This window comes from Peromyscus eremicus, chromosome 1 (genome assembly GCF_949786415.1).
Source record: "Peromyscus eremicus chromosome 1, PerEre_H2_v1, whole genome shotgun sequence".
NCBI lineage: Eukaryota > Metazoa > Chordata > Mammalia > Rodentia > Cricetidae > Peromyscus > Peromyscus eremicus.
In genome coordinates, this window is record NC_081416.1 from 180,514,261 (window position 1) to 180,538,474 (window position 24,214).

Sequence of the window (24,214 nt, forward strand, 5' to 3'; positions counted from 1 at the left end):
GTGGCCGCGTCCTTCCACTTCCACGCACGTGGGTTCCTGAGCGCCCGCGTTGGAGCGACCAAGAGTGCAGATCCACCCACACGCTGTTCCCCAGGCTGGAATGAACCGCTTTCTGCTGCCCGTGTCCGTAGTGGGCACGGTGATCGGCGGCACCGTGCTGCTCAAGTGAGTCTGTGCGTGTCTCTGTGCACACTTGGCGGTAGGCCTGCGGCAGGGGACTGCCGAACAAGGCCAGAGAAGGGTCCTTTATCCTCAGTCCTCACTCTTGGATTCTCCCAGTTTACCCACCAGCACCGCCTTTCTGGACCGAGCAGGAGGGCGCGTCACCTCCCCAAGGTCACCTAGGGAGAAGGGGTGAGGCCCGGACCTTGTGCACTTTTTGGTCTGCACCACCATTTACTTTTCCTCCTCCTTCCTTCCTTATTCACTCTTCCTGTCTGCCTTCTCTTAACTTTTTTCTTCCTTTCTTCTCCCCTCCCTTCTTTCCTTCCGTGCGTTTTTGAGACAGGGTTTCATTATGCAGCCCTGGCTGGCCTAGAACTCATTATGTAGACCAGGCTGACTGAATTCACAGAGATCCACCTGTCTCTGCCTTCCGGAGTGCTGGGATCAAAGGCATGTGTCACCACGCACAGCCTACATTTATTTTTTTCTTGCATGTATGATTTCTGAGATTAAGAGAGGGTGTCAGATACCCTGGAACTGGAGTTATGGATGGTTGTGAGCCGCTATGTGGGTGCTGGGAACAGAACCCAGAGCTCTTACTGCTGAGACATCTCTCCAGCCCCATGCTGTATATAATTTGATTGTATCTACTGCCCACTCATGTTCTTCAACTCCCTGGACCCCTTCTGACACATCCTCCTTCCAACTTCATGTCCTTTATTTTATTTATTTAGAGACAGGGTATCATGTAGCCTAGGCTGGCCTTGAACTTGCTGTGTGGTTAAGGATGGCCTTGAACTCCTGATTCTCCTGCCACTGCCTCTCAAGTGCTGAGTTTGCAGGTGTGCACCACCACTTCTGGCTGTAGTTTTTTTTTTTTTCAAGACAGGGTTTCCCTGTGTAGTCCTGGCTGTCCTAGAACTCACTCTGTAGACCAGGCTGGCTTTGAACTCACTGAGATCCTCTTGCCTCTGCCTCCCGAGTGCTGGGATTAAAGGTGTGGGCCACTACCGCTGGCCCCAGTCTTTTGTTTTTTTGTAAAAAATAGAAATGAATGATGGCCACCTCTCGGAGACTTCCCAAGTGTGGTCCTTTGCTGAGACCAGACAGGGACACCATGTGTTTTGGTGCTTTGGTGAGCTCAGAAGGGTGGTTGACCCCAGATCATAAATCCAAGCATGAGGCAGACAGACAGAATTCACTCAGCTGCTTCTCACCCTCAGGGACTATGTTACTGGTGGGGCTTGTCCCAGCAAGGCCACCATACCTGGGAAGACTGTCATCGTGACAGGAGCCAACACGGGTATCGGCAAACAAACTGCTTTGGAACTGGCTAAAAGAGGTAAGAGCACCACCTCCTTTGGGGTTTTGAAGAGATTCCTGCACACCGGTGTGCATGGCAGCCTTGTTTAAAATAGCTCAAGGAGCGGAAGCATTCCAGGTGTCCATTTGCAGATGGACAGAATGTGGTTCATCCGTGCATTGGAATACTACCAAGCTTTCAAAAGGAAAGGGATTTGGACATACTCCTGTGCGATGAGTCTAGAGGCCGTTGTGCTAAGTGAAAAAAGCCAGGCACACACAAAAGACTACTGTAGAATTTTGCTTGTTAGAGTAGTTAAAAAAAAATAAATCTGAGACAGTTGATTAGCTTGATCTGTTTGGGAGGCATCAGGCAGTGGGACTGGGACCTGTCCTCAGTGCATGAGCTGGATGTTTGGAACCTGGGGCCTATGCAGGGACACTTTGCTCAGCCTGGGAGGAGGGGACTGGACCTACCTGGACTGAATCTACCAGGTTGAACTCAATCCTCAGGGGAGTCTTTGCCCTGGAGAAGATGGGAGTGGGGGAGGGCTGGGGGCGGGGCACGGGAGGGGGGAGAACAAGGGAATGCGTGGCTGATATGTAAAATTAAATTATAAAATAAAATTAAAAAAATCTGTTTTATTATGTAATGTGTGTAGGTTGGGGGTGAGGTGGGGTTTGAGCTTTGCCACCGTGTGTGTGTGTGTGTGTGTGTGTGTGTGTGTGTGTGTGTGTGTTTCAGAGGACACTATGGAAGCTGGTTTCCTCCTTCCATTATGTTGGTCCTGGGGATTGATCTCTGGTCCTCAGACTTAGCTGTACCTGCCTTTACCTGTTGGGCCAATCTCCAGCCCCCATATTTGTATATCTTGATAAGTTTGCTTAATTCTCTATGTGTGTGTGTGTGTGCGCGCGCGCGCGCGTGTGTGTGTGCGCGCGTGTGTGCGTGTGTGTGCGCGCGTGTGTGCGTGTGTGTGTGCGTGTGTGTGTGTGTGTGTGTGTGTGCGTGTGTGTGTGCGTGTGTGTGTGCGCGCGCGTGTGTGCACATGCTTGTGGAGGACAGCAGACAACCTCTGCTGGCGTGTCTCAGAATCTCAGAACAGTATTACTAAGCTCACTGCACATTTCCATACATCCCCCAAATGTTCCCATCTTCCCACATGTTCTTAGAATACTTCATGACCCTGAAGATACCTTCACCTTTCATTCATCGCCCACCACACCCTGACCCTCCCCCCACCCCACCGCTACCCCAGCCCCGGGAAACCTGGGTCTGCTCTCTGTTTCTGGATTTGCCTGTTCTGGCCATGTCATATAAACGGAAGCGTGTATGAATTTCGCGTCTGACTCACTGAGTGTTGTGGTTCCAAGGTCCATTCACTGTGTCACATGTCCGTGTGTTACTCCCTTTTATGGCCGAATAGTATGCTATTGCATGGATAGACTACAGTTGGCTTATCTATTGATTAGTGGATGGACGATTGCTAGTGTGTGTGTGTGTGTGTGTGTGTGTGTGTGTGTGTGTGTGTGTGTGTGTGTTGGGGATTGTGGGCCTCTTGTTTGCTAGTCAGCTGCTCTACCACTGAGCCCCACCCCCAGCCCTGTACTGGTAGATTTTAGCAGGTGCTGTACTGCTGAATTACATCCTCAGCCCTGATTTTTACTTTTTGAGACAGGTTCTTACTAAATTTCCCAGGTGGGTCTTGAACTCACTGTAGCCTAGGCAGACCTTGAGCTTGCAATGCTCCTGCCTCAGCCTCCAGAGTCACTGCCGTTTCAAGCCTACACCACCAAGCCTGGTGATATTTGGATTTCCATCTCTTGGTTATTTATTACTAAGACCTCTTGTATACAGATTTCATGTGGGTACATGCCTTTGTGTCTGTTGGGTAGATATGTAGGGGTAGGTTTGTTTCCTTTTCCTTTTCATGTTTCCTTCTCCTGGGCTCCAGGAGGCAACATCATTCTGGCCTGTCGTGACATGGAGAAGTGTGAGGCGGCTGCGAAGGACATTCGTGGAGAGACCTTGAATCCCCGAGTACGTGCCCAGCACCTAGACTTGGCTTCCCTGAAGTCCATCCGAGAGTTTGCCAGGAGGATCATCAAAGGTAGGCAGGAGGACACTGACTTTTCCAGCCCGGGTTTGGAGCTTCCAGTCAGTTCTCTGAGGAACCTGAAGCCAGTGAGTTCTGGAGAAGAGGCTGGCCAACGTGGTCTGCTGGCTGAACTTAGCTACCACCTGTTTTTCTATTGGTTCCGTAAGATCAGCTGTGCCTACTCATGAGCGTCCAGCATGACCTGGCTTGTGGACTGTTGGCATTCCCTCAGAGTAGGAGGGGGTAGTGGTTTGGATGAGAATGGTCTCCATAGGCTCTTATGCTTGAATGCTTGGTCTCCAGGTAGTGGAACTGTTTGGGAAGGATTAGGAGGCGTGGCCTTGTTGAAGGAGGTGTGTCACAAGGGTGGGCTTTGAAATCTCAAAAGCCCGCACCGTTCCCAGTTAGCTCTCGCTGCCTTGTGGTTATGGGTCAGATGTGAGCTCTCAGCTGCTACCCCTGCACCATGGCTGCCTGTCTGCTGCCTTGCTCCCCACCACGATGGTCATGGACTCTAACCCTTTGAAACTGTGAGCCTCAGATAAACTCTTTCCTCTGTAGTTGCCTTGCTCATGGTGTCTTATCACAGCAACAGAAAAGTAACTGAGACAGAGGGGTTGGGAAAGGTCACTGGACCCTCATCGGAGTGTCTAGACTCCCAGCCATTTGTATAGAGTTTTTCTCTGAATTGCACATGGTCTCTGGGATCTCGGGAAGGGACTAAAATGTATAGGCTGGGGATGGTTAACTGAGAGGGGCTGTGTGGCCATGGACACAGACCTTCCATGCGGCTTTGGGGTCACCTGTGCTCTTGCCTACATCCCCTTACCTATGGCCTTTAAGTAACCCCGATAAACTAACGGGTTTCCCGGGGTGAACGTAGTGGAATGGAATTTTGGTTTGCCGTTGGGACCTTAACAATATTATTATTTTATCTTAAAGATTTTTTATTTTTCTTTGTGTGTATGTGTGAGTGCCCTCAGACACCAGAAGAGGGTGTTGGATCCTCTCCAGCTGGAATTACACATGGTGCTGAGCCTCTCTTTGTGGGTGCTGGGAACCGAACTTGGGTCCTCTGGAAGAGTATCAAGGACGTGTAACCACTGAGCCGTCTCTCCAGCCCCTCTGTGGGACCTTGCAAGGAGGAAAGGGAAGTAGACACGGTTTGTAGGGTTTGGGCAGCTCAGGGCTCCGAGTTCACCCTTTCATTGTAGAGGCTTCCACTGTTTCCAGAGCTAGTAAGAGGGGATCGCTGGGCCTAAACTGGTTGTTCCAGCTACAGGGTTTATGCTGAATACTCGTTTTCCTGCTGGGAGTCTGGAATCTGGGCAGTTAGTCTGTTTGGGTGGTTGGAGTAAAGAGCCGTAGTCTGGGCGATGAGTAACAGCAGACATTTACTCCTTACTGTTCTGGAGGCTGGAAGTGTAACACATTGGCAAGTTCTGCTTCTGGTGAGGCCTCACTTCCTGCTTCATAAGTGGCACCATGGCCATGTCGGTGGTGGAAGGGAATGGGAGGGTGTGTGTGATATTTTGTTTGTGTTCTGACAAGTAAAGCTTGCTTGGAGTCAGAGGGGGGACCTAGCTACTAGTTGCTTCCTACCTCTCTCATTCCTCCATTCAAAAGGGCCTAGATCCTCTTTCTGCCCTGCCTTATCACTTCCTGTCTCCTCTCTATACAGACCTCCAGACCTCTGTGGTTAACTAGTGGCTAGCTCTGTCCTCTCTCTGACTCCAAGCAAGCTTTGTCAGAACACAAACAAAATATTGAATAATAGGAGGGAGCCTCTTTTGTGAGTGTAGATATAATCCTGAGGTTCTGTCCTTATGACCCAACATCTACAGAGAACTGGAACCAATAGGATCCAGCTCTCTCTCTCTAATATATATACACATACATATATATATATACACACACACATATATATGCACATATATTTGTATATATGTATGTAAGAACACACTCTACGAGGAATTGGCTCACACAGGTGTAGAGCTGACAAGACCCAGATCTGCAGCTTGCTAGCTGGGAGACCCAGGAGATCCGGTGGATGTGGTTTCTGCCCAGAGGTTGCAGGCTCCAGACTGGGTTGGGTTTGGAGGCAGGAGAGAGTTGCTGTTCCCACTGGAAGGCCTTGGGGAGAAGAATTCTCTCTGCTCTGCAGGGGGTCAACCTCTGTTGTTAGTTGGGCTTCTGAAGATTGGGTGAGGCCCACCCACATCAGGGAGGACTGTCTGCTGACTTCACCGTTTGTTGATGTAAATATTAATCTCATTCAAAATGTAATTTGGTCATGTTTGACCAACTTTTTGGACATCCTGTGGCCCAGCTATGTGGACATATAAAATGTACCATCCCATCCAGTCTTATCACATTATATATATATATATATATATATATATATGTGTGTAATTTATATGTATATAGATTTATGTTTATTACTGTATACATATGCATACATTTATACATATTTATGAATTTACTGTGTGTTTGTGGGCACACATGCATACCATGGCTCCCGTGTGGGAACCAGAGGAGAACCTGCAGAAGTCAGTTCTAGTCTACTTTTACATGGATCCCAGGGACTGAACTCAGGTCGTCAGGCTTGGGAGCAGGAACCTTTACTTACTGAGCCCCCAGTCTTACCTCCTTTTTAAAAAATTTTTTTGAGATAAAATCTCACATGGATCTGCCTACCTCTGCCTCCTGAGCTGAGCTGAGATTAAAGGCGTGGCATATACCAATTGCACCTCCCTTTATCACTTAAAAAAGTTACTTTAAAAATGTGGAAGTTTTTATTTATTTGCCTTTTGAGACAGGTCTCACTATGTAGACCTGGCTGGCCTTGAACTCAGAGATCCACTGGCCTCTGTGTCTTGAGTGCTGGGATTAATGGCATGTACGACCACACCTGGCCCTTACCCCATCTTAACTCACTACATTGCACATAACAGCTCCTGGGTCAGAAGTTTAACATGCTCTTTAAATTTTTTTTTTTAAATTTTTGAGACAGGGTCTTATTATATCATCTAAGCTGGCCTCAAACTCAAAATCCTCCTGCCACAGACTCCTGAGAGCTGAGATTACAGTGTACACTACCATGCCAACTAACATGCGTTTTTGTTACATTTTTTTTCCCCATGGTAGGAGTAGAACTTAGGACATTGTGAATGCTGAGTCACACCCTTAGCCCTTTACTAGTTGATTCTAGGCAGGGGCTCTGCCACTGAGCCACACCCACAGCCCCTCACTGGGGGATTCTAGGCAGGGGCTCTGCCACTGAGCCACACCCACAGCCCCTCACTGGGGGATTCTAGGCAGGGGCTCTGCCACTGAGCCACACCCACAGCCCCTCACTGGGGGATTCTAGGCAGGGGCTCCACCACTGAGCCACACCCCCAGCCCCTCACTGGGGGATTCTGGGCAGGTGCTCTACCTGAGCCACGTACCCCCAGGCCCTCACTGGGGTTTCTTGGCAGGTACTTTACTCCTGAGCTCCGTTCTCACTCAGCTCCACCATATCTATTTAGGAGTTCAACTCAGAGCAGATCCTGACTGTGCGGGCTGATGGATGGACCAAGTGGTGGGGATGTGTTACAGTGATTAGAAACACAGCATCCGTGATGTTGGAGGACAGGAGTCAAAGGGAGGACCAAGAGTCAGATCCGGGGAGTGGGGCACAGTGTTGCAGTGTAGCACTTTGCAAGACTAGCAGCTGAATAGGTTGTGCTTACTTCAGAATCCCGTCTGAAGCTGGAGTGGAGAAGGGCAGGATGCTGACTCATCACTGCGCCCGGTTTTCTGGTGATGCTCAGGACACGGATGAGTCAGAAGGGCCCTAGGTGTCAGGTCATGGGTGACCCGTGTGCTGCTGGAGGGCAGTGCCTGGAGTTCTTTTTTCGTTGAGTGCCCTTGGATGATCCCAGGGCTCAGCTGGCAAATTCTGTACTTCTGTCACATCGAGGGCTGACTCACCCCCTTGTTTCCTTCCAGGTGATGTGAAAACTGTCACGTGTCAGTGTTTTGAATGGAAGTATAGCTTGAAGCAACTGTCAGGGAGTACAAAACGTGTTCAGCATTCTAGATTCCTTTATTTGTCTGTCTGTCTGTCTGTCTATCTATCTATCTATTTTTTTGGTTTTTCGAGACAGGGTTTCTCTGTGTAGTTTTGGTGCCTGTCCTGGATCTCACTCTGTAGACCAGGCTGGCCTCGAACTCACAGAGATCCACTTGCCTCTGCCTCCCAAGTGCTGGGATTAAAGGCGTGCACCACCACCGCCCGGCCTCCTTCATTTATTATTTTAAAAATTATTTATGTGTATGAGTATTTTTCTTACTTGCATGTATGTGCATCACATGTGTGCACTGCTTACAGAGGCCAAAATTGAGCATGGGGTCCTCTGGAACTAGAGTTACAGATGGTTGTGAGCCACCATGTGGGAGCTCAGAATCCAATCCAGGTCCTTTGGAAGAGCAGCCAGTACTCTTAACCTCTGAGCCATCTCCCCAGCTCTTTGTTAACTTTTTTTTTTTTTTTTCTGGTTAGTTTGTTTTTGTTTTGGAGACAGGGTTTCTCTGTGTAGCTCTGGCTGTCCTGGAACTCACTCTGTAGACCAGGCCTTGAACTCACAGAGATCTACCTGCCTCTGCCTCCCGAGTGCTGGGATTAAAAGTCTGTGCCACCCCCCCCCCCAGGCCCTTGTTAATTTTTAAATTACATTTAATATATCTGTTGTTAGTCTGTCATCCATCTGTCTGTCTGTCTGTCATCTGTATCAATCTGTCCGGCATGTGTGGGTGCAGGTGTACCATAGCACACATCTGGAGGTCAGAGTACAACTTGCAGGAGCAGTTGATTTTCATGTGGGTCCTGGGGGTCAATCTCCGGCTGCCCGGCTTGGCAGCAGGCTCCTTAAGCCATGTCAGTGACCCTAGCTTCTTGTGGCGGGAACCAGAATCGAGTATTACCTTCAAGTGACCCACTTCAAGTGACCTACCTTCAGTGACCCACTTCAGCTAGCTGGGCCATGGTACCAAAGATTCTGGAAGCTCCTGAAACAGGAATACCAGCTGGAGATAAGTGTTCAGACATATGGGCTTCTAGTGTGTGTGTGTGTGTGTGTGTGTGTGTGTGTGTGTGTGTGTGTGTGTGCATGTGTATGTGTGGAGGTCAGAGGAGTCCGTTCTCTGTGGGTTTTGGGGCTTGACCTCAGGGTATCAGGCTTGGCAGCAAGTGCCTTTACCTGCTCAGCCATCTCCCTTGCCCCTTTTTGAAATTTTGAGACCAGCTCTCTGAACTGTCCTGCCCTTGAACTTGTATTCCTTCTGCCTCAGTGTCCTGAGTAGCTGGGATTCCTACTCTATCCAAACACTTCTGGCTTTTTTCTTCAGATAGGTGTTTTACGTTATTTATTGTATTTGTTTGTGTGTGGGCGTGTGTGTGCCTGGGCACCAGCAAGGCCTTTGCCCCCGGAACCATTTCTCCAGCCCATTTCTTCCCTGCGCAGGTACCTCTGTTGAGTCCCTTTCTTTTTAATTATTTCTAATTATGTGTGTGTCTGTGGGTACGTGAACGCGAGTGAACTGGCTCCCCTGTTGCTGGGGTTGCAGGAGATGGTGAGCTGCCTGATGTGGGTGTTGGGAATCGAGTCAAACATGTGACTTCTGCCAGAGCAGGATGTGCTCTCAGCCACCAAGCCATCTCCAGCCAAAGAGAGTTCTTTTTTGTTTTTCTTTCTTTTAATAAAACCACTTATTAGCCCGAGAAACCTCCTGTGGTTAGAAGTTACTGATGAAGTAGGAGAGTCCTCTTTTGAGTGTATTTGGTTTTCAGTCTTGCTGGAATGTCTGTTTCAGGAAGGCAGTGACCTCGACTTCCCTCTCCACCCAGTATTTCCAGCACTCAATCATAGGTGCTTAGAAAATACTTGCTGATTGAATAGTAATTACATGTTCCTACCAGACAGGTACTATTATCTTTTTTAATGAAGGAAGAAACTGAGTCACAGGGAAGCTATGTCAACTGGCCAGTGTCCAAAATCTGGTCAGGTTTTTATTTTTTGAGACAGTCTCACTCTGTAGCCCAGGCTAGCCAGGACTGTAGGCAGGAGCCACCATGTCAGACTTTAAGTCTAAGATTTGAACTCCTGTCTGCCTGGTTCCAGATCTGATCTGTCCCTGCCCCCTCCCCGACTCCAGCCCTGGGAATCAAACCTGGGACTTTGTAGATGTGTGGTGGTTGGTTCTCTACGTGTCGGGTTTTAGAATTATCCAGAAGATAAACTTCTAGGCATGTCTGTGAGGGAGTTTCTAGATTAGATTCATTGGGGAGACCCACCCTACCTGTGGGCAGCATCATCCCATGGACTGAGTAAAAAGGAGAAGCGATTTGGGCATTTTATCTCTGCGTTGGGATTAAAGGTGTGTACCTCCAGGCCCAGCAATGGTTTATCCTATTTTACTAACTTCTTTATTTTTGGTTACATATATTAGTGTGTGTCTGTTTGCACATGTGGGTGCAGGTGCCCGCAGAGACCTAGAGGGGGCGATGAATGCCCTGGGGCTGGAGCTACCAGGTGGTTGTGACTCCTGATGTAGGTGCTGGGAACTGAAGCCCAGTCCTCTGCAAGAGCAGTGTATGCTCTTAACCTCTGAGCCATCTCTCCAGCCCTGGGTCAAGGTTTTGCTTTGTTACCCTGGCTGGCCTTGAACTTGTCATCCTCCTGCCTCAGCCTCCCCAGTAGCTTGCTCTACTGCTCCAGCCGTGGCTTGGCGCTTGTGTTCTTCATTGGTGTCCTACAACCCAATCCCCCACGAAGTGAAGAGTGAGAGGCTGGTCCACGTCTCTCAGGTGCTCGACACCCAGTTCCTTATCTCCACTGAAAATATCTTGGAAGTGTTATGGATTCAATTACGTCTCTGTGTGGGAGACTCCTGGGGTCTCAGCAGGTGATCTTGTTTGGAGGTAGGCCCTTTGTAGAGATTATCCAGTTGAAGTGAGGTCATCAGGATAGGTCCTACCTAGGTCAGTATCCCTGGTGTTGGCATCATGGGAAACTGGGACACAGAGGGCTGTGCACAGAGGGAAGATGATGTGAAGAAATATAGGGAGGAGTTGGCCATCTACTAGCCAAGGTTTGGGGGCAGATTCTCTTCTTTAGCTCCAGCTGGACCAGCTCTTGCTTAGGTCCTCATCCTGTGTCTGGGCCATCCATTTCTCATTTTTTAAAGATTTCTTTATTTTTGTTTTATATGTAGGAGTATTTTGCCTGCATGTATGTCGTACCATGTTCAGGTCTGGTGCCCAAGGATGCCAGAAGAAGGCCTTGGATCCCTTAGAACTGCAGATGTGGACAGTTGTGAGCCACTGTCCTAGTTAGGGTTTCTGTTCTGTGACGAAGCACCATGGTCAAAAGCAAGTTGGGGAGGAAAGGGTTTATTCGGTTTACACTTCCATAGCACAGTCCGTCACTGAAGGAGGTCAGGTCAGGGACTTAAGCAGGGCTGGATCCTGGAGGCAGGAGCTGATGCAGAGGCCATGGAGAGGTGCTGCTTACTGACTTGCTCAGCCTGCTTTCTCACAGAACCCAGGACCGCAGCCCAGGGACGGCACCACCCACCATGGGCCGGGTCCTCCCCGTCAATCACAGTTAAGAAAATGCCCTACAAATTAGCCTACAGCTTGATCCTCTGGAGGCAGTTCCTCAACTGACGTCTCCTCCTCTTAGATGACTCTAGCTTGAGTCAAGTCGGCATAAAACTACCCAGGGCAGCCACCATATGGGTTCTGGGACCTGAACCCAGGTCCTCTTCAAAGTCAGCAGGCGGTTTTAACCACAGAGTCCTTTCTCCAGCCCCAATGTCTGTTGTTTGAGTTGCTTGGCTTGTAGCATCTTGTGATGTCAGCCAGAACAGAAGTCTGGGGTTCTCTTTAAGAACAACATGTACTCTTAACCGCAGAGCCATCTTTCCAGTTCCTGTTTGTTTATATTGTTTTTTGAGACCAGGTGTCTAGCCCAGGGTGTCTTTGAACTCCCTTGTAGCCTGAGGATGGCCTCGACCTTCTGAAGCTCTTACCTCCTCCTGAGTGCTTGGAGTACAGGTGTTGCCACCACACCTGCTTTACGTGGTACTGGGGATGGAAGCCAGGGTCTGGTGCATGCTGGACAAACACTACCACCTGAGCTGTATCCACAGCCCCGGGAACCTCACTTAAACCAGATCACCTCCGTGACGATCTTACTGCCGGTCAAGGTTGTGTGTTGAGCTACTCGGGATCAGGCTCAGTACGTGGCTGTGGGACTATGAGGTAGAGGCTGCTCACGTCATGGCCGGCCAGTAAGCAAGTGGGGCTAGAGCCCAGGATACTCTGGTGATTTCCAAGACCCGTCCCCAGCAACCAGCTTCTGCCAGTCAGTGCCCATCACTCTAGTCTTTGTGTCTGTTGTCCCAGGATTTCCTCCCTTTGTGCTTCCGCCTGACTAGTGTAGTTAGAGTTTTTTTTGTCTTGTCCACAGTCAGGACAAATCTCTATCATCTGCCAGTCCCACAGCCGCTCAGACCCAACCAAGTAAACACAGAGACTTATATTGCTTACAAACTGTATGGCCGTGGCAGGCTTCTTGCTAACTGTTCTTACAGCTTAAATTAATCCATTTCCATTAATCTATACCTTGCCACGTGGCTTGTGGCTTACCAGCATCTTCACATGCTGCTTGTCATGGCGGTGGCTGGCAGTGGCTCCTTCTGCCTTCTTTTTTTTTTCATTTCTCCTCTCTATTAGTCCCGCCTATACTTCCTGCCTAGCCACCGGCCAATCAGTGTTTTATTTATTGACCAATCAGAACAATTTGACATATAGACCATCCCACAACAACTAGTCTCCCTTAGGAGGACCCGAGCCCTGCTGCATCAAGGCATCCATGATCTTATGTGAGTGGCATTCGATCATCTCTACAAAGATCCTGTTTCCCAAAGTATCCACCTTCACAGGGGCCAGGGAGACAGGAATGCGTATGGGACACTGTCCTACCCTCAGGCCGGGGTGGAGTCCGTCCTCAGCACTGATATGTCTGTCCTCACCCGTGTCTTCTAGAGGAGGAGCGAGTGGACATTCTGGTCAACAATGCAGCCGTGATGCGGTGCCCACACTGGACCACGGAGGATGGCTTTGAGATGCAGTTTGGTGTCAACCACCTGGGTGAGGTCTGGGCTGAGGGCTTGATGGTTTCCATGGGATGAGAGTGGGTTCTTGGTGGGGAGTCACCCACTCTGGGGGGTGGAGTCATGCTCCATTCCTTTAAAACTTAATAATGTATGTGTCTGTCCCATGGACTGGATGAGTCTTCATTTTTTTCCTTCTATTACTTTTAAAAATTAGCTTTTGGGTCGTCATATAAGGGATGGTATTTTCATTCTATGTGTCCTTACACCGTGGTCTCACTGGTTACTCTCACTCACTGCTCATCCTCCACTCTTTCTTCCTTCAGTCAGTCCTCTTTCAAAGCTTTATTTTTGAGGCTGTGATAAGACACCCTGGCAGGAAAGCAGCTAAGGGAGACAGGGCTTATCTGGCTCACGGTTCCGGCCCCATCACTTCGGGAAGTCAAGGCCACCGGGACTTGATGAGGCTGCTCACGTCACATCCGAGGTCAAGAGCGGAGCGATGCATGTGCACCATCCACTCTCTGGGTAGATCTTCCCGCATCAGTGATCGTAATCAAGATACCCGCCTACAGACCTGGCCACAGCCGGCATGACCCAGGCAGCTCCTCTCTGGGGCTGTTTTCAGGCTGGGTTGTGCCAGATTGACAGTGAAGACCACTGTTTCTTCCCTTCTGTTTTTTTTTCTCTGTCTTTTTTTAAAAAAGAATTCTTTTTCTTTCTTTCTTTCTTTCTTTCTTTTTTTTTTTTTTCAAAACAGGGTTTCTCTGTGTAGCTTTGTACCTTTCCTGGAACTCACTTGGTAGCGCAGGCTGGCCTCGAACTCACAAAGATCCGCCTGCCTCTGCCTCCCGAGTGCTGGGATTAAAGGCGTGCGCCACCACCGCCCGGCGAGATTTATTTTTATTGTGTGTGTATGTATGTTGTCTGCATGTGTGTCCGTGCACCACACGCTTGCCAGTGCCCTCTGAGGCCAGAGGAGGGTACCAGATACCCTAGGATAGGAGCTATGAGCAGCCTTATGGGTACTAGGAATTGATCCCGAGTCCTCTGGAAGAGCAGCCAGGGCTCTTAACTGCTGAGCCATCTCTCCAGCCCTGATTTCAGTATTCTTTATGGCCTCTTATTTCTGCATGGCATGTGTCTATCACATTTTCTTTAAATTTTCTTTCTTCAGCCAGGCGGTGGGTTGAACTAGGTGCACACCTTAGTCCTCACGCTGGGGAGACAGAGGCAGGTGGAATCTCTGTGAGTGCCCAGGTCAGCCTGTTTTACATAGCGAGTTCCAGACCAGCTAAGGTCACGTATAATGAGTCCCAGTCTCAAAAAAAAAAAATTGTTTTTATCTTTGAGAATTTCATATATGCATACATGAATATGATCATGTCTACCCAACATTTCTTCTTTCCAACTCCACCCCTCTCCCCTGCAACGTGCTCCCATCCCAACTTCATGTCTTTTGAAGCCCAGGCTGGCCTTGAACTTGCATCCAAAGATGACTGTGAACATCTATCTGATCCTTCTTCCTCCACTTCCCAGGTACTGGGATTACAGGCATATGCCACTGTGTCTAGCCTTTTTTTATTTTTCTTTTTGGAATACAAGGTCTCGGTATCACCTTTTCTTTCTCTGTTCATCTGTGATGATCATCTAGGCAGGTTCCACTCTCTGGCCGTTGGAATCAGTGCAGTGCAGATGAACATGGATGAGCAGGTATCTCTGTGGTTGCTGACTTAGAGTCCCTTGGGTCTCTGTCCCGGAGGGGTGGAGCTGGGACATACAGCAGTGCAGCGTAGAGAAGTCCACACTGATTTCCACAGTGGCTACGCCAGTTTACGCTCCACCAGCGGTGAGCAAGGGTTCCTCCCACATGTCCTCGCCAGCATTTCCCGTCATCTGTGTCCTTGGCGATGGACATTGTGACCAGGCTGAGATGGAATCTCGGACCAGTTCCCCCGATGGCTGAAGATACAGAGTACCTTCTCAGATATTTGCTGGCCGTTTGCATTTCTTCAGTTGAGGACTGTCTGTTCGGTTCGTTAGCCTGTTTATTGACCGCATGATGGTTTTGTTCTTTAACTTTGGCGTTCTTCCCAAGTCCTCCTTTCTGCTGGTGGAGGGAGGAAAGAAGGAGGAAAGACTGTAAAAGTCAGGCTGCCGTCTCACCACCAGAATAGATACGGTTAAAAAAAACCAAACTGGGTATGGTGGTTTGGATGAGAATGGCCCCTGTAGGCTCATACATTTGAATGCTCGGTTCCCAGTTGGTGGAGCTGTTTGGGAAGCGTTCAGGGATGTGGCCTTGTTGCGGGAGGTCTGTTATTGGGGGTGGGCTCTGAGGTTTCCAAAGCCCACGCCAGGCCCAGTGCCTCTCTCTTCCTCTGCCTGTGCGTCAGGATATAATGCTTTCAGCTCCTTCTCTGGCACCATGCCTGCCTGCCGCCGTGATTACCCTGGACTGACCCTCTAAAACTAGGCAAGCCCCCAGTTAAATGCTTTCTTTTATAAGGGTTGACTCGGCCGTGGTGTCTCTTCAGAGTCATAGAACAGTAACTAAGACACGGCTTGGTGCTGTACACCTTTGACAGCTTGCTTGGCGGCTCCAGTGGGGGGAACAGCCACTAATACACCCCTGATGGAAGGGAGAAGGTCACCTTCAACCAAGCGCCCCACTTCTGCATGTACATGGAGCAGTGAGGGAGGGTGGGGACATCTGCCTAGCCTGATGGATCAGCTGAGGTCAACCCTGGTGATTAATGGGAATGCAGGGGTCACAGCCAGCTTGCCCTCACATCCAAGAGGTGTATACCTTTAATCCCTACAGAGGCGGGAGGATTGCCTGAAGTTCAAGGCTAATCAACTGAGTGAGTTCCTAGGCCCATGAGGCAGAACTACATAGTGAGACCTTGTCTCCAGAACAGAACACTTGCTGTTAACCCTGATGACCTGAGTTCGATCCCTGAGGCTTGTGTGGTGGAAGGAGAAAACCAGCTCCTGAAGGATGTTCTTACCTCCACATGCATGCTGTGGTACATGTGCCCACCCCTTCCCAAATAAATGTAATTGAAAAAAAAAAAAATCTGAGTTCAAGTCCAGCCTGGTCTACAGAGTGAGTTCCAGGACAGCCAGGGCTACACACAGAGAAACCCTGTCTTGGAAAAAAACAAAAACAAAAACAAAAACAAAAACAAAAAAGAAAAACAAAGAAACGTCAACTGAACATGAATCTTAAGTTTTTTTTTCTTCTCCTCAGAAAAACAAAACAACTCCAAACAAAGTAACAGAAGTGGGTGAGGATATAGAGGAAGAGGAGGATTATACTACTGTTGGGAATGGAAAATAAAATTGTGGGGCTGGAGAGATGGCTCAGTGGTTAAGAGCACTGGCTGCTCTGGTGTAGGGCCTGGGCTTAATTCCAAACACTCCTATGGCCTCTCACCAACATCTGTTAACTCCAGTTCCGGGGGATCCACTGCCCTCTTGTGGCCTCCGTGGGCACTGCATGCATGTTTTGTACAGATACACATGCAGACAAAACACTCATACACATAAAAATATTTTTTAAAAAAGTCAAATAGAGTAGCCATTGGAGAAAAGTGTTTTCTTGTCATACTTTATCCAGGTCACTTTCTGTTGACAAACTTGCTGTTGGAGAAGCTGAAGGCCTCAGCCCCTTCACGTATCATCAACCTCTCATCCCTGGCTCACGTTGCTGGGCACATAGACTTTGATGATTTGAACTGGAAGACGAAAAAGTATGACACCAAGGCGGCCTACTGCCAGAGCAAGTTGGCTGTTGTCCTCTTCACCAAGGAGCTGAGTCGCCGGCTACAAGGTGTGCACGCTGTGATCTTTTCTGTTCTCCTTCCTTCCTCTCGGTGTCTGGAATAGTTCTATAGCCCCGAGCTCATGGTGAAGGGGCAAGAAGTAGCTTTAGACACTGTGGTCAAAGGATGGCACCTGTACCACCATGCCTCTTTCCAGTGCCGGAGGCAGACATCACTAATCAATCATAGTTCTAGTGATTGCTCTTTAGTCTCAATCAGCCTGCCTTGATCAGACATATTTATCTTGGATAGCTTTCTGAACCTCTGGTGTTCTAAGCCAGTTGTTGTGAACTTGGAGTGTTTTTGGTCCCCAGGGGACATGTGTAGTGTTTGCAGACATGCCTGTCACAACTGGGTTATTGAGAGGTTGTTCCTTGCTTCTCAAAGTTTTCTGTGGCCAACAGTTCCAGCCACCCTTGGGAGACAGTCATGATTGTAACATCTTATATCCTCCTCCAGCCCCTGCTTCAGACTCCGGTGGGGGTGGTGGAGCTCAGAAATGTGGATCTGTCGTGTCCTCAAGCCACATGACAGAGCCACGCTGTAAGAGGAAGCCACTTGAGACGGAGTTTTCAGAACACGGAGGGTAATGTGGGTTCAAGCCTGGGAAACAGCCTAGGATAGGGAAGGCTTGGAGTGTAGTGGTGGCTACAGCAGCCTTCCAGGCAAGCGGCCAACCTGGTCTTTTTTTCACTAGTCTTGTGTGTGCCTGTGTGTGTGCACATACATGCACATGGTTGTGTGTGTAAGTCAGTGGACAATGTTGGGTGCCATCCAGTTTGTTTTTTATTTGAGACAGCATCTCTGCTAGGCCTGGAGCTCACTCTAGGCTCGGCTGGCTTCAGTGAGTCCCCAGGATCTACCTGTCTCTGTCCTCAGCACTCACTAGGGATCACAAGCCTGCACCACCACAGACATGTGCTTTGACCTGTGTCCTGGGCATCAAACTCAGGACCTCCTGCTCACGTGGCAAGCTTTTTAACAACTGAGCCATCTTCCTGCCACTCATCAATCTCTACTTTTCCCAGGCACAGGTGTGACTGCCAATGCTCTGCACCCCGGTGTGGCCAGGACAGAGCTGGGAAGACATACAGACATACACAACTCTGCCTTCTCCAGCTTCACACTTGGTGAGTCCCCTTCCAGGGTGGTGCCCCCTCACAGAGCCCTGTCCCTGTGCCCCCTCAGCTGGGCATCCAGAGACTGTCACTTTTTGTTGATTCTGTCTCTCTCTGACTGGGTCTCACTGTATATTTCTGACTGGCCTGGAACTTGTTATGTAGACCAGGCTGGCCTTGAACTCACAGAGATCTGCTGCTTCCACCTCTCGAGTGCTGGGATTAAATAACTGTGCCATCATGACAGGCAATATTTTTCCTCTCAACATGGCCTTATATAGACTAGGCTGGACTTGAACTCATTATGTAGGTCAGGCTAGTCTTAGACTTGTGACCCTCCCACCTTCTGAGTGCTGGGATTACAGTGTGTGTCACCATGCCTGCCTGCTGGCTTTTCCTCTTTCTGCTCCCTCCCATGACTTCCTGGGGTAGAAGATGGGTCATTGTTCTGTGTGGTTCTGGTCTTGGGTTGACAGAAAACAGGCCAGAGCCCCATTGATAAATAAGAAAACCATCTTGGCAGAGCAGGAGTGGATGGGGGGCAGGAAGAAGGGAGGTGGGAGGAGGGAACGGGAGGAGAGGAGGAAGGGGAAACTGTGGCCGGTATGTAAAATAAATGAAAAAAATTTAATTAAAAACGCAAAACAAAGAACAAACAAAAAAAGAAAACTGTTATAGAGTATAAGTCTTGAGCTGACTCCTAGAGTCAGGCTGTGCTCAGCTTCACTCAGAACTGAGTCACCCAGGGAAACACATCTCCCAGTTTTCATGGCATCTTACTGTGTGGACCAGGATGGCCATGAACCTGTGATCCTCCTGCCCCTGCTTCCTGAGTGCTGGGATCACAGACACTCTTCCCCACGCCTGTCACTTTGAGTCAGTTTTCTTCTCTGCATAGTGAGGTCCATGGTAGGACTGCCCTCACAGTCACTGGGGAGACGAGGTGAGAGCGCCCATAAATTGGCCTGGCCAAGAATGTGGTTTAACCCACAGCCAAACATTAGGAGGAGAGAGCCAAAACTGGAGGTCTCCATTGGATCCCGCCCCTTGGAGCTCAGGGAACCCTGCAGAAAAGGAGGAGGAAGAACTGTAGGAGCCAGAGGTGGCCAGGACACCATGAGAACATGGTCCCCAGAGTCAACTAAGCGGGGCTCATAGGGACTCACAGAGACTGGACTGGCAATCACAGAGCCTTCTTGGGTTTGTGCTAGGTCCTCTCTATGTATGTTATGGTTGTTAGTTTGCTTTTTTTTTTTTTTTTTTTAAATAATGGGACTCCTAACAATAGGAGTGGGAGGTGTCTCTGACTCTTGCCTGCTCGTGGGACCCTTTTCCTCCTACTGAGGTGCCGTGTCCAGCCTTGATGTGAGGGTTTGTGCCTGGTCTTACTGTATCTTGTTATGTGGTGTCCAGTTGATATCCCTGGGAGGCTTGCTCTTTTCTGAAGGGAAATGGGGGAGTGGATCTGGGGGAGAGTATGTGTGGGGGGACTAGGAGGAGTGCAGGGAGGGGAAACTGTGATCAGGATGTATTGTATGAGAGAAGAATAAAAAAAAAAAGAAGAATGTGATCTGAGTCAATAGATCATTATAACTGGTATTTATAATCCCTGAGAATCATGGAGTGAGCAAGTATCAAGAATTTTAACATAAGAGTACCATGAGATACATTTGGTAAACTGAGGGCTGGAGATGTAGCTCAGTTGGCAGACTGCTTGGCTAGCATGCCATGAAGCTCTGGGTTTGATCCCCAGCATGACATAAAATCAAACATGATGGTATATGTTATCCAGTACTCGGGAGGTGGAGGCAGGAGGATAAGAAATCTAAGATCATCTTTGGATCTATAATGAGTTCAGGGCCAGCCTGGCTAATGTGTTCCTGTCTGAGAAGAAAGAAGATTATTTTCAGGAAGGATAGAATAGGGAAAAACGTACTTTGACTTTTCTGGGAACCTCCAGGGAGGCTTCCTGTAGGAGGCAACTTTTGGATTCATCCCTCTGTTTGGAGGGGTTTGTAGGGGTGTTGCCAGGGAAGGGACCTTTAGGTAGAGGGAGCTGCAAGGACAAAGGCCTGGAGGTGGGCTCCGTGGGACTTCAGGGCCAGCCTCAGGGGTTTGGGGTTTCCTGAGGATAGAACTGGGAATTTTTTTTCTTTTTCTTTTTTGACTGAATGTTCTGTGATTGATTGTAGGACCCTTCTTCTGGCTGCTGTTCAAGACTCCCCAGCTGGCGGCGCAGCCCAGCACGTACTTGGCGGTGGCCGAGGAACTGGAGAGTGTTTCTGGGAAGTACTTTGATGGACTCAGAGAGAAGGCTCCATCTCCTGAGGCGGAAGATGAGGAAGTAGCCCGGAGGCTTTGGGCTGAAAGTGCCCACTTGGTGGGCTTGGACATGGCTCATGGGTCCCCTGGGAGGGGACATTCCCTCCCCAGATAACCTTCAAATATCCAGATGGAGCTGCATCACCATGACTGCTGGCCGCCATGCCCTCATCGTCCTCTAGGGGCAGTGTTGGCGCTGTTAGACTCTAAGACCATGACTGCTGGCCGCCATGCCCTCATCGTCCTCTAGGGGCAGTGTTGACACTGTTAGACTCTAAAGACCATGACTGCTGGCCGCCATGCCCTCATCGTCCTCTAGGGGCAGTGTTGGCACGGTTAGACTCTAAAGACCATGACTGCTGGCTGCCATGCCCTCATCGTCCTCTAGAGGCAGTGTTGGCGCTGTTAGACTCTAAAGACCATGGCTGCTGGCCGCCATGCCCTCATCGTCCTCTAGGGGCAGTGTTGACACTGTTAGACTCCAAAGACCATGACTGCTGGCCGCCATGCCCTCATCATCCTCTAGGGGCAGTGTTGGCACTGTTAGACTCTAAGACCGTGACTGCTGGCTGCCATGCTCTCATCTTCCTGTAGGTGGCAGTGTTGGCCCGAGCTTTTATTGTTAGCCGGCCACGTTCAGTTGGACCACAGCTGAGCATTGGGGAGGAGGACAGGTATAATGTACTCTATTGGTTACTGGGGATCTGGTCTGTCAGGGGTCTCCCTTAGGAATGGTTTTGGGCAGTGTCCAAAGACAGTGGTAGCTGTGGTGGTGGACTGATTGGTCTACTGTTAAAGAGCGGGTAATCAGACAAATACAGCCAGTCATAGTTCTTTGTGGGCCTTTGCAAACTTCTGATTCCTCTCTGAGACTTGGCTGTTGTTTCAAGAAAGCAACTTGGGGGAGGAAAAGGGCTTATTTTAGCTTATAGGTTATTGTCCATCATGGAGGAGGGAAGGCCAGGCAGGAACTCAGGGCACGAGCTTGAAGCAGATACCAGTGGAGGTTTGCTCCCAGACCTACGCTCAGATACCTTTCTTTTATTTTTATTATTATTTTTTACAGAGAGGTTCTTACTCTGTAACTGTGGCTTTCCTGGAACTTGCTATGTTTCAGTTCAAGACCAGGCTGGCCTTGAATTCACAGAGATCTGCCTGCTGGGATTAAAGACATGTGTCACCATGCCTGGGCCAGGTGCCAGCCCAGGCTACCTGCCCAGGGATGGCACCACCCACAGTGGGCTTGTCCCTTCTACATCAGTTAGCAATCAAGACATTCCCCCAGGGCAACCTGGTCCAAGCAGTTCTCCAGTCGAGGATCCGACCCTCTTCTAGGTGTGTCAAGTTGATAACCAAACAAACCAGGACAGCTCTCGATTGCAGACTGCAGAGGATAACTGCTACCTCATGGGATGGTGTGGGCATTAAGCTCTTGCCTGGCTGAGTAAAGGGCTGCTGTGGCCCTCTTGTGTCCTGGGCCCTGGCTGAGGTGCTGGGGTTCTGTGGAGAACCTGGCATAGGCCTTGCTTTTGTTAGCTCTGAATTTCTCAGGATGGAATGGCGTGAAATGCTGCTGGCTGCTGCCGCTGAAGACCAGCATGACCTGGGATCATGATCTCTCCAATACCTTAGACTCTCAAGCTTGTTGTTTGATTATAATAACTTGTTGAGTGTAGCGGCACAGTTCCGTAACACAAGCATGGAAGAGGTGGAGGGTCACACATTCAAGGTCATCCTCCGCCAGCCTGGGCTATACAAGGTCCTGTGAAAACAAGTCAAAACAATGACATCTCCAAATGTAGCTGAGTCATAGATTTAAATAAAAACAAGCCTTTACTTAGTGTGTATGTGTGTGCATGTGCACAGGTATGCCTTTGTGTGTCTGCCTTCCATAATGGAGTTCAGAGGACAACTTGTGGGAATCCATTTGTGTCTTGTGAGTCCTGGGGATCCAACTCAGTTTGTCAGGCTTGGTGACAAGGACCTTTTCCATCTGAACCATATTGCCATATGACTCTGAACCTGAGCCATGGGTTTTATTTTATCTGTTGTATGTGGAATTTATTCCACATGCAACTTGTGCCAGGCGGATCTCTGTGAGCTCGAGGCCAGCCTGGGCTACCAAGTGAGTTCCAGGAAAGGCGCAAAGCTACACAGAGAAACCCTGTCTCGAAAAAACCAAAAAAAAAAAAAAAAGAATCTAAGATATTCAGTTGTCACCAAGGCAGTGAGGCAAGCAGCTTCAGACTTTGTAGGGATGGAGGCACAGCTCACCACATGGCAGCGATCTCAGAGGTTGGGGAGTCCTAGGAAATGTCTGCTTCAGAAATGTGACACTCAGCGGGGACATAGAATCGATGGGGCCTCAGAAAGCTCAGCAGAGAGCCGTGGAGTGGTGGTGCACGCCTTTAATCTCAGCACTTGGGAGGCAGAGGCAATCAGATCTCTGAGTTCGAGGCCAGCCTGGGCTACAGAACTAGTTCCAGGACAGCCAAGACTACACAGAGAAGCCTGTCTCAGAACCCCCCCCTGCCAAAAAAAAAAAATCTCAGTAGACCCCTGGGTACTTACAGCAGGACTGGCCTAGAATTGTCACATGCTACGTGGCTGCAGAGCCCAGCCAGCCACCCTGCTCTGCTGGCACAGAGACACCAAGCAGCACCTTGATAAGCAGTGCAGAGCATACTGCAGCCACTAGAGGTCAGAACTGAAAGCTCTGACATCCACAAGCTGTACCTTCATAAGTGGCGCAGAGCACACTGCAGCCACTAGAGGTCAGAATTGGAAGCTCTGACATCCACCCTGAAAGCACCCCCGTTCTACAGCACTGTTCCTAGTAGGGTATATTTTGCAACCAAATCATATATATCAAGATGCTCTTGGACGCACAACATGGATAGCATTCATCTGTTTATTTGTCCATTTATTTATTTATATTTCATGCATATCTGTTTACCATGTGCATGCAGTGCCTGAGAAGGGCAGAAGAAGACTCCAAATCCCCCTGGAACTGGAGTTACAGATGATTGTCCCCTGGAATTGGAGTTACAGATGATTGTGAGCTTTCATATGGGTGCTGGGAATTGAACCCAGGTCCACTGGAGGAGCAAGCCGGTGCTCTTAACTGCTGAGCCCTCTCTCTTCATCTTTAGAGCTGGGATCCTTGGGCTGTTAGATTCTCCTGCTTTCCTCTTCCCATTTAATGACCCCTGTGGTCATATAAACCCATCAGGAAAATTCAAAACAATGCTTTACTGTTTTAAAATCAGTAAGGTAGACTTAACTCTCTGTTATCTGGTCCTGTTTGCCAGGTAAAATAAAGTAGTCCTGCGTTCTGGTGTCCTGGGTTCTGGTGATGGGATCTAGCTACGTTGGGCAAGGCTGTTGCTCTGCTAACCATATTCCCCTTCATAAAATCTGGCTCTTAAGATTTTCCAACGACTCTCACATATTTCTCAAACATACTGTTCTTCTTAAATTAGGCTGGATCAACCTCACCTTTTTTTCTTTTTTCTTTTTCTTTTTTTTCCGAGACAGGGTTTCTCTGTGTAGCTTTGCGCCTTTCCTGGAACTCACTTGGTAGCCCAGGCTGGCCTTGAACTCACAGAGATCCGCCTGGCTCTGCCTCCCGAGTGCTGGGATTAAAGGCGTGCGCCACCACCGCCCGGCACCTTTTTTTCTTTTTCTTTCTTTCTTTTTCTTTTTCTTTTTTTTCGAGACAGGGTTTCTCTGTGTAGTTTTGGTGCTATCCTGGATCTTGCTCTGTAGTCCAGGCTGGTCTCGAACTCAGAGATCCGCCTGGCTCTGCCTCCCGAGTGCTGGGATTAAAGGTGTACGCCACCACCGCCTGGCTTTTTTTTTTTTTTGATAGTTTCATTATGTAGTTTAGGCTAAACTTGAACCCTAGATCCTCTTGTCTCAGCCTCTTGAGCCCAGAGATCATACCACACCCTGCCAACTCCCAATGTTTACAACCAAATAAACGGAAATATACATTTCTGTTACTAATTCGTCATTGTCCTTGTGTTTTATTTGGCGTGTGCACTTCTCTTGCTGTGATAAAATTCTCTTGCTGGGACAAAGCCACTTAAGGAAGGAAGGAAGGGTCTAGTCTGGATGGCAGCTCCAGGGAGCGATCCATCATGTTGGGGAAGGCATGATGGCGGGAGCTTGGGGCAGCTCATCCACACTGCCTCTTCAGGCGGGAAATGGAGGAAGG

The 24,214-nt window shown here is 49.1% G+C and overlaps 1 protein-coding gene across 1 annotated transcript; it reads left to right on the forward strand.

Moving 5' to 3' along the window:
* Window positions 1-20,297, forward strand: Rdh13 (retinol dehydrogenase 13). Its single transcript, XM_059253629.1, has 7 exons — window positions 1-165; window positions 1,389-1,507; window positions 3,423-3,578; window positions 12,661-12,765; window positions 16,351-16,563; window positions 17,584-17,685; window positions 19,866-20,297. The coding sequence occupies exons 1-7, from the start codon at window positions 101-103 to the stop codon at window positions 20,108-20,110; spliced, it is 1,005 nt and encodes a 334-aa protein (XP_059109612.1). The 5' UTR covers window positions 1-100; the 3' UTR covers window positions 20,111-20,297.
* Window positions 20,298-24,214: the final 3,917 nt, after the last annotated feature.

Excerpts from the sequence above, each read along its gene's own strand:
- Rdh13 (XM_059253629.1), top strand. The coding sequence starts at position 101 with ATGAACCGCTTTCTGCTGCCCGTGTCCGTAGTGGGCACGGTGATCGGC. Across the intron at positions 3,579-12,660 it reads TGCCAGGAGGATCATCAAAG|AGGAGGAGCGAGTGGACATT; the intron begins GTAGGCAGGAGG and ends CGTGTCTTCTAG. Across the intron at positions 17,686-19,865 it reads CTTCTCCAGCTTCACACTTG|GACCCTTCTTCTGGCTGCTG; the intron begins GTGAGTCCCCTT and ends GATTGATTGTAG.